This window comes from Scylla paramamosain, chromosome 21 (genome assembly GCF_035594125.1).
Source record: "Scylla paramamosain isolate STU-SP2022 chromosome 21, ASM3559412v1, whole genome shotgun sequence".
Taxonomy (NCBI): domain Eukaryota; kingdom Metazoa; phylum Arthropoda; class Malacostraca; order Decapoda; family Portunidae; genus Scylla; species Scylla paramamosain.
In genome coordinates, this window is record NC_087171.1 from 21,591,935 (window position 1) to 21,605,864 (window position 13,930).

General features: G+C 42.6%; 1 protein-coding gene across 6 annotated transcripts in view; it reads right to left on the bottom strand.

Moving 5' to 3' along the window:
* Positions 1-1,531: 1,531 nt before the first annotated feature.
* LOC135111242 (E3 ubiquitin-protein ligase HUWE1-like) overlaps positions 1,532-13,930 on the bottom strand; it is a 39,738-nt gene continuing 27,339 nt past the window's right edge. For all 6 annotated transcript variants that reach the window (XM_064024406.1, XM_064024402.1, XM_064024404.1 and 3 more), the window contains 19 exons: positions 13,131-13,905; positions 12,862-13,023; positions 12,359-12,590; positions 11,772-12,025; positions 11,481-11,634; positions 10,876-11,246; positions 9,718-10,249; positions 9,186-9,460; positions 8,581-8,762; positions 7,864-8,265; positions 7,137-7,415; positions 6,873-6,977; positions 6,327-6,602; positions 6,015-6,203; positions 5,481-5,668; positions 5,078-5,211; positions 4,301-4,466; positions 3,533-3,723; positions 1,532-3,229 (listed from right to left, as the gene is read on the bottom strand). In XM_064024406.1, the coding sequence (XP_063880476.1) occupies positions 3,127-3,229; positions 3,533-3,723; positions 4,301-4,466; positions 5,078-5,211; positions 5,481-5,668; positions 6,015-6,203; positions 6,327-6,602; positions 6,873-6,977; positions 7,137-7,415; positions 7,864-8,265; positions 8,581-8,762; positions 9,186-9,460; positions 9,718-10,249; positions 10,876-11,246; positions 11,481-11,634; positions 11,772-12,025; positions 12,359-12,590; positions 12,862-13,023; positions 13,131-13,905 (4,970 nt within the window). In that variant the 3' untranslated portion in view covers positions 1,532-3,126. The remainder of the gene's footprint in view (positions 3,230-3,532; positions 3,724-4,300; positions 4,467-5,077; positions 5,212-5,480; positions 5,669-6,014; positions 6,204-6,326; positions 6,603-6,872; positions 6,978-7,136; positions 7,416-7,863; positions 8,266-8,580; positions 8,763-9,185; positions 9,461-9,717; positions 10,250-10,875; positions 11,247-11,480; positions 11,635-11,771; positions 12,026-12,358; positions 12,591-12,861; positions 13,024-13,130; positions 13,906-13,930) is intronic.

Consider the following 13,930-nt stretch of genomic DNA (forward strand, 5'->3'; position numbering starts at 1 on the left):
CGTGGCCGCCAGGTTGGGGACAAGCGAGAGGAGGAGGAGCAAGAGGAGGAGACAGGGGGAGTTCGACAAGGAAGGCAACATTCTCTCCTCGCTCCCTTTGTGTAGTCCTGCGACAGTTATTTCCCGACCTGGTAATGTGTGTGTGTGTGTGTGTGTGTGTGTGTGTGTGTACTTAGATGTTTGTATTATATTGTCCTTTAAAGTGATTTTTTTTATTCCATTTTTTTTTTTTTTTTTTTTTGGGTTGGTGTCTGCTTTGGATAGGTCACATGTTGGTATTTAATCGCTTTCATTTGTAATTTTGTACTTCGCGTCAAGATGGAATTTGTTTTCCTTGTCATTGAAAAACATACTCGACTGATTAAGTAACAAACAGTGTAAGTGCTTGTGTGTAAAATTGTACTGTCTCCTCCAATAATACAATAACACTGAAACAATCACAACTGCTTATCATTATTTATTTCAACTTATATCTATTTTTTTTTTTATTCCTGCCAAGGCTCCAGATCACCGTATGAGCCAATGACGGGATGATATTAATGCATCATGTGACCATAGAGTTGTGAGAGCGTGTATTGATTCTTTTCCCCTTCAATGTGAATATTTCTTTGCAGTGACTATAGGTACTTGCATATTTAGATCTTTCCTAAATATACCAAATTCTTTTCCTGCAACTATTTTTTTTTTTGTGTGTGTGTGTGTGTGTGTGTACTTCTATTTCAAGATTTCTTTTTGTAGTAACTGTGGCGTAGATTTTTCTTGCATTTTCAGTACACATTTCAGTAGCTAAAACTTCAGCATGCTAAACTAACATATGCAGTGTAGTAACTGGGTTTCCAAGTGTACAGTGTGCTACAATACAGATTACACTATCTCCACATACAAGAATACATACTTGTAACTAAGCACATAAAAATCAAAGGATAAATAGAAACAAACAGTCCATACACATACACCGAGACTCTCTTCCCCCAAAAAAGGGGCTAAGCAAGACAGTGCACACAGCTTTCACATTCACACCACTCTCTTAGTCTCTTGTCCCCCAACAGAGAGACAAATGTTACCAAACAAATTGAAGCATCAAGATTCAGTAACGTGTGGTAAAAAAGCCTGGATTCCTGGAGGTGGCCTGGAACATGGGTATGCATACACATAATGGAATAACACAACATATGGGTTCAAGCTTTAAAAAAATTATTTAAAAAAAGAAATAGGAAGGAACTGGTTCTCAAACGAAGTGGTAGATGAATGGAATGGACTCAGTAATCAGGCTGTTAGTGCTGAGTCATTAGGATACTTTAAAAGATCAGACAAATTCACTGATGGGGATGACAGGTGGAAATAGGTAGGTATGCTTCATACAGGGCCTGCCACGTGTAGATCTGATGGGTTCCTGCATCAAGCCTTATGTTCTTATGTTCTCCTGCAGGAAGATCAAGGATAATCTTTCTGGCTGGAAGGAAAAAACTTACAGCCGGATAAATTTAGAAACTTCCCAGTAGAGGATGTATGAGATGAGAAACAATAAGAATCATTTTAATACTGTGTATTTTAATGCCAACATGGTAAAGTAGAAGAATGGTTCTTTGCATATGTGATAAAATACACTATATAACATTTGGGCTTAACGGTGAGAAAATAAACTGAGAAATCAGTGACTATATATCATGACAAATAAAAAGAAAATTATATATTGACCCACTTAACACAAAACTTAAAATAATCTTTTCTTAATGAAAGAAACTAGTTGACAGAGAGTAAGCTATCTGTAAATATTAAATATTACATACTTTACATGCCTTCCTATTGAGCCCTAGCCAAATGCCCATCACCTACACCCAGAAATGCCAATACTGGACTTGTATAATTATTGTAGTGAAACAAAAATTTTGCTATATATATATATATATATAGAAATACATATATAATGAGAGCAGCAAATTGTTTCCCAGGCCTTGAAACTGAACTCACAATTCAATACTGTTTAATGGAAAACTCTGGAAAAAAAAGTAAAATATATCAAGGAAATAAATAAATAATTGACAATTTCAACAGCCCACTTGAAGTTTCATGGAAACCTGCCTACATCTTCACAAGTCCTTCACTTGCTCCTTAATTATCTCTAATGTTGATCAATATTTTGTAGCAATATTAGACAGCCCTAAATGTAAATATATCACATTAGATATACCAGTGTACTTCTGTAATTGTATGTACAGCAGTTGTGAGGCCAGAATATACAGCACAGTGATAATACTAATGGAAGGTGTGTATATGTATACTGTGAACATATGTATAAATGTTACGTTTTCAATAAATTCACATGGGTAGTTTGGAATAGGCTTCTAGGGAAGGTTGTTCAATATCAACCATAACTGACAAAAAGCCTTGGGAGCAGCGAGGCTCAGCTGTGCCAAGGCCAGGCAGCCCTTGCTTCTGCTCAGTGAGGAACAAAGGGCAACCAAGTTAAAAAACAAAATAATTTGTTACTGTAATCATAATCAATTTAATAGCATCAGCTTCAAAAAAATAAATAAAAAAAAAAAAAAAAAATTCCTGCTGGGAGCCGAGCCAATAAAACTAAAAATGTCAGAAGAGTTTAAGTAAGAGTATAATTAGTATGAAAAATCAAAACTCACAAAATCTATCACATCTTCACTTTCTGGAAGTATAAATCCCAAAAATTTCTGTATTTGACATTCTTTTATTAACAATCTCCAACCAGTTATGCTGAAACAGCCATTCAAAAGAAATATAATTACAAGTTATAGATTACAATTTTTTTTAAATGAGTATATGCACATCTTGGAATAATTGTTCTAAGCTAGGCTATAAACAAATGAGATGGCCATCATATAGAGCTCCAAACAGTACTCAAGTGAAAAGTACATGTACTAATGCTCCAAAGCCTGGCTACAGAGCCAATACATTGCTAAATCACTCTTGCTGCAGCCAATTCAAACAATGGAAGCTAAGGTGATTACTGACTGTTGATAATTTGTTGGTTTCAATGCTAGGATGTTGTACTAATGCTTTCCTGGAAACACCCAACACATTCAAGTCCCAATATCACATTAGTTTTCTACAGAATATCAATTTAAAGATTATATGAAGTAGTTACCCATTTTAGGCAAAGCCAAAGCCTTCAGAGCACTCATGGATGGCCTTAAGCAAATAGTGGCGAAGCTTGTCGTAGGTCTCATACACAGGCAGGTCCAACTGGTTGAAGCTGGCGGAACAAACATTGGTGTGGGAATCAACACACACATTTAGAAAAATCATGGTTCTCAATCAACTAAGCATGCAACATAAAACTGACATTTTGTATACATGACAAAGCAATAATAATTTGACATTTTGTATATATGATCCTTTACATGACAAAACAGTTATAATTTTAGCACAGAATCTTGCATAAATGAGCAAAATATAAAATTCAGCATGGAAAAATCATTATAAGAAAGGAAAGCTACATAGTCCTTGGCATAGAAAAGAGAACAAGACACTGGTAATCAATTAACAAATATCTTACCAGGTGTGAGCAGAAGGCAGTCTGTCTGTTGACCGATCATCCCGGTGAATCTGGAACTTCTGAGTTCCATTCATACCCTCCAGAGCAACGAAGCCCTGGAGAGGTACTTTGCTGGTGCCCGTCACAAACTGTAGGAACTTGGCCCGCTCAGCCTGGTCAAAGGATCTCAGAGCCCGCCAGAACCATTGAATCTGGAGGAAAACATAATTTGTAATTCATATTCAACAAATTAATCTTTCCTAACACACCCACACAAGAACACAAAGCCTTTTTTACTAAATCCTGCACAACTTTTTTCCACAGCACTGTAGTGTACAGAAATTTAAACATTAATTAGTACAGCATAGTAATATTTCATCTTACCTGCGTTAAATTGAAAATAGTTAATACAGGAAGCAACTCCTTCCAGCATGTTGACGAGTATGATTGGTTAATGTGGCGTGACAAAAACTTTTCTATTAAAGTCACTGAGATGAAGCTTTTGACATGAAACGATGTGCCATTATGGATCAATTTATCTATGTCTGATGCCTCTTTCTGTGAACTTCCCAAAGTGGAGACTTCATCTACAGCTGTACCTGCATCCTCTCCTTGCAAGCTGTAATCACCTCATTCACCTTGCTCTAACCCAAGAATCACTAAGAAATAAAACATGCAAGGAGAAAGAATGGGAAAAGAATGAAGAATAGGCAGAAAGAATAAATGAAGGAAGAAGATGATAAACATGAAAGCAAATCCTGAGCAGAGCAAAGAGCAATGGCAACTTACCTGCAGGGAATTGGGCTGGTATTTGTGGTACTCAGTGTTGGTGCGCAGGTCATCTATGTCAATGGTGGGGAGGCCAGAGATCAGAAGCTCCAGCTCCTGCTCATTGAAGATTGAGATGAGGCGCTTTGGAATGATGTCATAGAAACCTTCCAAGAAGGCATTCAATCTGGGAAAGGATACAGTGACATCAAATATTTTTGTCTGTTAGTGGTTAGAGAATAATACTTGTCAAACAGCAAAGAAATATTTAACATAGATCAAGATATCTGACTAGTAAGAAAAAATAAATGAGGATCACCAAGAGGAAGAGCAACAGAAAGAAAATAAGAGCAAGTACAAATGAGTAAATTCTGTAGTATAAAGCATAATTCTACTTGCTTTAAGGAAAACTGGTACAAATGTAAGAAAGAGAAAGTCAGGTTGGGAAAACTCCTCCAAACATGTACAATCCAAAGTCATATTCTCCAAACTGGAAAAGGACACTTGTAGTTTCACTGGACTGCCCTTACTCAGACAGGAAGGCTCTACAGCTCCAAGAATTCCACCTAAGAAATGATACACTAAACTGGAAACTATAAATAATCAAACTGGTCACGTCTGGTTCCCTCCTTGCGTGCTTTGCTCTCCTAATGTCATCACTGAGCTCCTTGATCCTAATGTGAATGAACCCCATGCCTCATAATCCATTCTGACATCCAAGCACTCGAACTCTATACAGAGGCACACATGTACACCAAACTCATATTCATGCTCTTCAACACAAGTTCTGAGACTCACTGCTGTCGTATTGCACCGGTCATCTTCATCTGACAGACAAGGCGGATGTACTCCATCTTGGTCTCCTCCTCCACAGGAATATTGCGTCCGTTGGGCTTCAGGTCTCTCACCTCTGTCACTCCAAACTCTTGCACCTGTGGCCAGAGTTCAGGGTGTGAGCATGACAATATTCTTTTCTCAGTCTTCATCACTGGTTGTTTTTAAAGAACGTAACTATTCTTCAGTGAAATGTCCCAAGTATGGTTGTAATTCTTAACACACAATTCTTAACCATTCTTTCTATAATCTTATATATTACTTCACACAATTCTTTTTTCATGGACATATTTCTGAACCTTTTCATATGCATTGTCACTCTTTTATTAATCTTTAGACTAATCTTCCTTTACCCTCAGCTGCTCACCTCTGTGCTGAAGGTCAGCTCATAGCCCAGATCTGCCACGTTGTGTTCCATCAGGTAGATAAGCCCTTGGTAGAAGGAGTAGTCTTCACTCTCCATGTCCACAACACGCACCATCTTCCCAAGAATGTGCTTGTAGAAGGATCTTGTGAAATAACACTCCAGCAGCTTGTTGTCATATATAGCTTTGGCTGCAAGTGTATTCTTAGTATTAACACCTTCATACTACAGTGTCAGTCAGTTATCATGATTAAAAACCAACTTAACAGATATAAGTAAAATGTTTCAACTATAGCTACCTAATTTTCTAACCAAAGACAAATCTTGGCATGTGAGAGCTGAAAATTAAAATTATTCATATGTTAAATACCTGAAAAGCATGCAAAGAAAGGGCTGCTTGAGGGAACAGTGGCAGAAACTACTTTACTGACCTGAAGTATGTAATGTCAATGCAGAAGAGGGAAGAATGAATGCATATATGTGGTGCCTGGAACATACTTTTTATGGCACAGAGTTTCTTGCGCACTAAATACTTACCAATGACTCGTCCCACAAACTTAAAGTATGAGAGGTGGTTGGAGTTACAGTGGGAGGCTGGGTTGATCATGTAGGTCACTCTGTCTCCAGGCGAGGTGCAGAACAGTGCATACATAGGGTTGAAGATTTCCCTTGAGATGATCATGTACCATTCCCTCAAAAGACCACCAGCATCTTGTCCTTCTTCACCTGTGGGTTGCAAAAACATACCTTTGTCAAATCCATCACCACCACCACCACCACCACCATCATTCCTGAAGGAAGGTAGATTACTTTTCCTTCACAAAGTGACATCAAGCCACAAGTACTTGCCTTCAAACACAATGTAGAACCTGTTCTTCCACTCATCAGGGGAGCGTCGGTGCAGCTCTCTGAAGGAATCCTCAAACACGTGCTCCCGTCGGACGTGCACTGCCAGGTCTTCTCGCCGCATGCCATCGTCAGCACGCTCCAGCTCTGTTCTGAAGTACTTCCTCTTAATGTCGAAGTCAAGGAGTCGAGTGTGGTCCACCAGCACACCAAATGGCCCATCGGCCAGATGCACCGTTGATTGCCGCAAGATTTGGTTTAGGACGGTGCGATGTGTCTCTGGAATTTTATTAAAATTCACCATTAAGTTTTTGTCTGTACCTGTCCTTCACTAATGCAAAGTACTCTTTGAACCAAAAACAGTAAAGCATTTTCAGGTATTCAACACAACCTTGCCTAACTATCTATAATTCTTGTAGGATGTACTTAAACCACTAGAAATATCAACCTCTTCTCATTAGTTCACACCTGTACTGGTCCATAATGGTTAAAGACCTGCAGTAAGAATGTGTGCTAAAAGACATCTACTTCACGATGCTGTAAATTTACCTGCAAATTTGAGGAATTTGTCAGTGTCATCAGGGTAGTAGCCAGACACTTGGGATGTGGAGTTGTCCCTTTTCCTCCTTACGGCTTGGGTTGTACTTCCTTCACCTGAAAGTTACAGTTACTATGAACTGAAGATATTCCACAGCAAACATATCACATATTTCGATGATTGTTTTTGTTTTTCCACCCTCTCCCTTAAAAAACAATACCTTGACACCTATACATGTTTAGTGCATATTTTCTTTTCCTTTTGTCTGCACTCACCTTCTGTCTGTGCTGAGGGCAATGGAGAGAGTGGGGCAATTTCATGATGGAGATGTGCCAGTTGAGCCTCGCGTGATTCAGACTGGGCAGTGGTGCGCTCTTTGCGGTCGCCTGAGGTGGCAGACGCATGCACCAGGAAAAATGCCTCCACTGCCGGCTGCAGCACCAGCACAGCATGGGTGTCTTGCGTCTCTCCCAGCTCCACCAGGCACTCAGACAGTGTTGACCACAGCTCCTCAAGGTTCAGCTGTGCACTCAGGCTGCCCAGGTCTGAGGTTTCTGTAAAATCATTAGTTTATATTAATTTATCTTTACCACGCAGGGTTGGGAAACAGACAAGGAACCAAGGTAGGAATGCCAACCCTCATCATGCCAGTACTGTATGAGTGATTTACATATGTACTTGGCTCCACTTTTTTTCTTGCTATATAATTCAGCTTGCATTTTGAAAGCCTATGGATGAGTATGCCTATGGATGTTTTTATTCATACAGATGACTGAGGTTCAAGGCAGGAACCTTACATCTAAAAACTGAAAACAAAAACTATTTCTTAACAGTAAATCACCAGAAGTTAAGAGGCACAGACTTAGGAGAAAATGTTGGACAAGGTGTATATTTTTGTCAAATCTCTACAGGTGAACAAAAATTGTTCCCTAAAAGTAAACTGACAGATGTTAAGAGACATACACTTACAGGGAAGTGTTGGACATGAGAGTTCATCCTTACCTGCTTCAGTGTCAACATCCATGGCCTCAGTGGTGGGCTGGGTGCTCTCCTGCTGGGCTCCTGCTGATGCATTGGCAGCATTATCAGCCTCAGGATTTGGTACATCGATCAGGACGACAGGCACACTTTCACTCTGCTCCTGCTGGCCAACACTCTCCTGACGGGGCTCTTGACTACTCTCAGTGCCTTGCCTCTCCTCCCTGGAACCTTCAGCCTGCTGCTGCTGATGTGGCTGTTGTTGTGGCTGCTGCTGCTGCTGGTCTTGCTGAGCCTGCTGTTCCTGCTGCTGAGTTTCTGATGAAGACTGGTTGGTAGTAGCATTTGACTGGTCTTGGCTGCTTGCTGCATCCTGCTGACTAGCTCCACTGGGTCTATCACTTGTGTTATTACTTGCCTGAGTCCCTGTTAGTAAAACATGAATTATCAGAGGTTTACTTCTCAAAAAGACATCACTGGAATAATAAATGAAATAATAAAGTAACAGATTAAAATGTAGCAAACACTACATTATCAGGTATTACTTGTAAAAATGGAAAAGAATAAATTTGAGTCCTAATTCATCACTTTTAAAACTCCTGCCAAGGCTTTACATTGGTCTCCCTATGTAGTGTTGCCAAATGTACAACACTGGAAGTACTCTTTGCAACATCCGTTATCTCGTACTTCCTTACACTAACCACTGATCTGCAGCACTCACTATCTGCCTGCACCACTCACCACTCTTCCTTGTACGAGACAATCTGATGGCGTCCCTCAGCTGGATGATGACCTTCAGTGTGCGGAGGAAGAACGCCTGAGAGGAAGTCTTGCTGGTGAGGGCTGACATGGAGGCCAACTGTAGCTCACACGGTGGCTTCACTTTGGTGGCCCCACTGATAATGACACATTCATTGGTGAACCTGTGACAGAAAATAGTTACATAAGTGATCCTGTATTAACTTTCCTTGTTATACGGCACATCTTTGCCTTATTACCAACTGCTCTGAGACCTTTCTTCTTGTTCTACTGCCACCCCAAAGCTAAGAATTATAACATCTATATCTTAATCCACTTTTTTCTCATCAATGCTTAAAAGATTTCAAACATTTTCTTTTAGTTCTGTAGATTCCTGTGTATCGCAGGGAGGCGATTAAGAAAGATAAGTGGAACAAACCCTGGGAATCAAGGCACTTACATGATCTTATCAATAATTCACATCAGGCACTAATAAAATATCAAAATTCTTACAAGGGTACATGGACAAGTTTAATAATCAGGTTCACAGGATCTATGAATATTCTCATCATTCAACTGATAAGTATGTCATCTATTCAATGTCTCACCTATCTTGTAACAAGCCCTTCTTGCTCTTCTCTGAGAGGTGGAGCTGGTGGTCCTCATCGGGGATGACTGCAGGAGGGTGGGAGGCATTGTAAGCTTTGAGGTCACTTAGCAGGGCAGCAATGTGAGTGGCTACAGTTGAGCCTAATGTGGCAGCACCCTGAAGCAGCAGGCGCAGAACTTGGTCCCTGGCTGGTGGAGGTCCATGGGAGAGATGCAGAAGGAGGGCTGTTGCATCCTCCAGACCTTCCTCAGAACATGACTTGCTTGTGAGAACCTAATGCAAGGGAAAACAAGCTCAGATGATGGGTTACAACAGAGAGAGAGAGAGAGAGAGAAAACTTCTCTTATTCTCCAGCAATCTGGCTTCCTGCAATGGTCATCCTTTCTCACTCACCATATCTACCACTCATATGAAATCTTTTAGTTATCTCACATTTGAAAGAGAGACTGCCCATTGAAATCAGCTCTAATGCCTTAACACTCTTTCACTTCAGTTGCTCTCAGTGAAGGTATCAATATCCTATGACTCACCTGAATAGCCAAGCTGAGCAGATGTTCTAAGGTCTGAGAGTTCTCCGCTGAATGCTGGGCAGCACTGGAACTTTGTGCAGCAGAAGAGTCTGCAGTCTCTGGGAGGCCAAGAGAGATTAATGCCAAGAGACGCAGGAGGCGATCAGTGAGAAGTGAAGATCGGCGAACTACAGGATGGGCAAGCTGCTGGATGAGCTGCCCCAGTGGTGATGCCTCCAGACTGGTGACTCGCTGCTCCTCGTCGCCACTACCACCAGCACTGGAGTGGGTCCTGGGCAACCCCTTCCCCTTTCGGGACACACTGATAGAGTCCAGCTTCACCAGCAGCTCCCAAAAGTCTGACGACTCACTGGCTTGTGCTGAGGATGATGCACTGCCCTTTGAGTTTTTACTGATAGCACCAGTGTTCGCCCCTCCCCCAGATGATGATTTCTTGGAGTCACTTTTGCTGTCATCTGACTCCTTGCCTTGGTGTGGCAAAAAGTGGCTCGGAAAACACTTAGCTAATGAGATCAGGGTGTCAAGGGCATGTCTGCAAAACAAATAGAGAAATAAATACATTAATAAAAAATACGATAGAGCATGAAGCAAAATGTATGTTTTCTGAGCCTGTGTGAGAATGTCCAAGCTTTTGCAACTCTACTGAACTCAAGCCAGTGCATCCTTCACAACATAGCTTAGTTTTTATGACTCATCTAACATTCATACAGATTATCATGAATGCCTTCTGTTCTTTTCAATACCTCATTTTGTGTAAATTTTTTTGGTCTCTTGCTGAAAGCACAAACACACAACATACACACACAGTAAAGTAGGACTCCTAGCTTTTTGTTCCTACTGGGAAGGCAAGGTCACAACTCCTCAGCTTATTCTCATACACATTCATCACTAGCTGACAAGAGACTACTATGTGTAAGATGAACCCATGTAGTTTTCATCAAGCTGGGATTCAAATCTTGGACTACTTTGTGTGGGGAACTAACCACCAAACCAAACCACCTAATTCCAGTAATTGTTGCCAAAGAAATAAATAGTTGGCACAACCAATCCTTTTCAAAACATTCTCAATTTCTGCGAGGGAATATAACTCCCAAAATCAAGAAAAATACCAGTAAAGTTGAGCTCCAGATGAAAGGCAAGTAACCATCAAATACTGACCTGTATACAAGTGGAGAAGCTTGAGGATGGATATTTACAGCAGTGGTAGTTGCCGCAATTGATGTGCGCTTCCCTGTTGGCTGTGTGCGCTGTATCTGGAAGATGCTTGCCCGACACCCGAGGGCAGCATCCATGCTCATGCTGAGCCAGGAGGGGGCAACAGGGGAACGAGATTCGCCAGGCCATGAGGGGGTGGACGTGAGGGGAAGCTCAGCTTTGGCCCCAGAGTGTGCCTTCCTGCTGCTGCCCTTGCTGCTGGTGTCTGGGGTGGCTGGTGTTAGGCTGGTCACTCCTTGCTCACTGCTGATGCTTCCTGTACGACTGCTCTGTTGACTGTGGTCACCACACCGCTCCAGAATGGATAGTAGTGCCTGTAGAAATAAATGTATGAGACAAATTCATGTTTGCTGATATATAACTATTACTTCATAAGTGGATTTTCATTTTGCTTTGAGGATGTTGATCACAAAGTGTCAACTCCACTCAAGCTCAGACCCTGATGTATACAAAATAGCATCCTTTGTGTTTGAGCCAGAGACAAAGGCTACAGTCCTAAAAGGTGAGTGGTATCAAGCTCATCTAGGAAAGCACTGGCAGCCACTCACCTTGATGACCCAGTCCCGAGTGGGGGTGTGGTGGCACAAGTAGCGCAGCACTCGGTGGAGGCGGACGGTGTTCAGCTTGGGCTCGTCAACAAAGAGCAGCACCAGTAGGCAGGTCATTGCCTCGTGGTCCAGCAGCTGGCGGCCCCGGGGCTTGCTGCTCAGGGGGATGAAAGTTTAGTTTTTCAGAGAAGGAAAATAATGGTGGTGTGAATGTGAAACTCTTAGCTACCACCCTTCTTTGGGTGAGACAAACTTGGTATATGTACACCATGACTAGTATACATTACTCACGCTGGTGTTACGGGCTGGCCAGTGGATGACGGCCGCAGGTTCCAGCTAGTGGACCAGCTGGAGGAGTGCATGAGTCGTGAGCTGATGCGTGCAGTATTACGTAGGATGGAGGAGAGTGATGTGCCAGGCCGGGTGAACATGTGCTCGTGTGCATGTCTGTTACGCTCCTCCCGCTGCCTCCGCAGAGTCTGTGCCTCCTGGGCCAGCTCAGGGGGCAGTGCAGCAAACTGAGAGTCCTCCAGATCAGCCAGTATCTGTCATTTAGTAATGGTTGAAGTCACATTACCTGCAGAATCCAATATGCTACAAAATGATACATATTTCTATCCTCTTTCATCACTACATGTTATTCATTCTTCCCATAGAACCATTACTAAGTTCTGTACGGCTTATGGAGAAGAAATACCCACGGAAAATAATAACAAAAGTAGTAATTTATATAAACTTATCCACTGTCTTCTGTAAAGATAATGGTGATGCATCAATGATGTTCTACAAATTATTAAACATGTGTGTAATTCAACCATGGCTGTCTGTTGCATGTGTGTGTGTGAGTGTGTATGGGTGTGTGTGTGCATGTCACTCACAGTCTGCCTGAGGGAGGCGGGCAGCGTCTGCAGGAAGGACACAGGGTCCATAGGGTCATCTGGGTTGGAGCGTGCTGCCTGCTGCCGCTGCTGCTCCAGACGCTGCTGTGTCAGCACCTCCTCCTGGATGTTTGGAGGAAGTGCAGCCAGGAACTCGGGGTTCACTTCCCCTACCGTGGTGCTATTGTTCTCCCTTGTGTTCTCTGTCGCTCGCTGCCTCACCCGCTGCAACCTGAAGCCAACACATTTAACTTTCTTTAGTATTACCTTGGATATGCTCAACTGAAAATAATACATTCAAATCTCACCCTTCTTAATTTGTAGTTTTAAATTCTTTTGACTCCTTAAAATTTGAACTTTATCTTATTTTAGTTGCTTTTACCTTTTGGATCATATTTTATGTTAAGATCACTTCAATTAGTGTATTAGAACTGGAATTTCAGTTAAGTAGTTATGTCTTCCTTCTGGAGATTAAGAAATAACTATTGTTGGCAGTACTTTACCTGAGCTGTTCAGCAATGACCTCTTGCCTCATGTCCTCTGGTAAGGCTGCCAGGAAGCTTGGGTCAACTCCCTCAGGAATCTCTATGTCGCCCAAAATGGCCGAGTAGTCTGGACGGGTGTTGGAGGAACTTGAAGGCCCAGCCTCATTTTCTCTCCCACTTCTTGAAGGAAAGAAAATTCATACAGTATAACACAACACTTGCAAAGTAACGCTTAATCACGTTGAGTATCTGACACACTGCATGATGGGCAGATCCTCAATACTTACTCCTGTGCAGCATCTTGTCCTTCCCTTAAGCGTGCTGGGGCAACCAAAGCAGGCAAGGATGAGCCACCCTGAGATTCACCTGCCTGGTCCTGGGAGTCTTGCTGCATGGGCATGCTAAGCTCCTCCCAGGCCTCTCTGGGAGGAACGCCTGGTGAGGGTGGGGTGGTGAGATTGTCTTCGGGGAGAGTGAAGAGCTGAGGAGAATAGCATGGGTATTCCGGAGGGCTTACTGACATGGGAGTTTCTTCCTGAGTGGCTAGACTCTCTACATTATCACTGGGAAGAATCTGGGGTCCAGTTGATGGCAAGGGGGAGGCAGTGACCATCTCAGTGTCTGTGACAGGCAGTGAGGATGCTGTGGGAGCCAGGCTGGCCACTGGGGTGGAGGAGGTGGTGGTTGGGATGGTGGTGGTGGTGGTCGGTGAGGGAAATGGTGGCAAACTTGTAACTGTGGTAGTCTGAGGAGTGGTGGGAGCAGAGGATGCCCCAGACAGTGCTCCCCCAATGGCTGGAACGGATGACACTGGAGGCTCTTGTAAGGGCAGAGTAGGGTTGCTTGATGACACAGGTGATAGCAAGGTGAGGAGGCCAGAGAAGCTGGGAGTGGTAGTTGACTGTGGCCGAGAGGAGGAAGCCAACACAGACTCCACAATGGATTCAGCAATGGAGGCAGTGCTCAGAATGGCAGCGTCTTGGCTGGGTGCCTCAGAGGTAGCCACGTCCGGCCGCCCACCTGATCTGCTGCTCTCACTAGCCTCTCCCATTTCTGCATCATCTAAAATTTTAAATGGCTGTCAAAT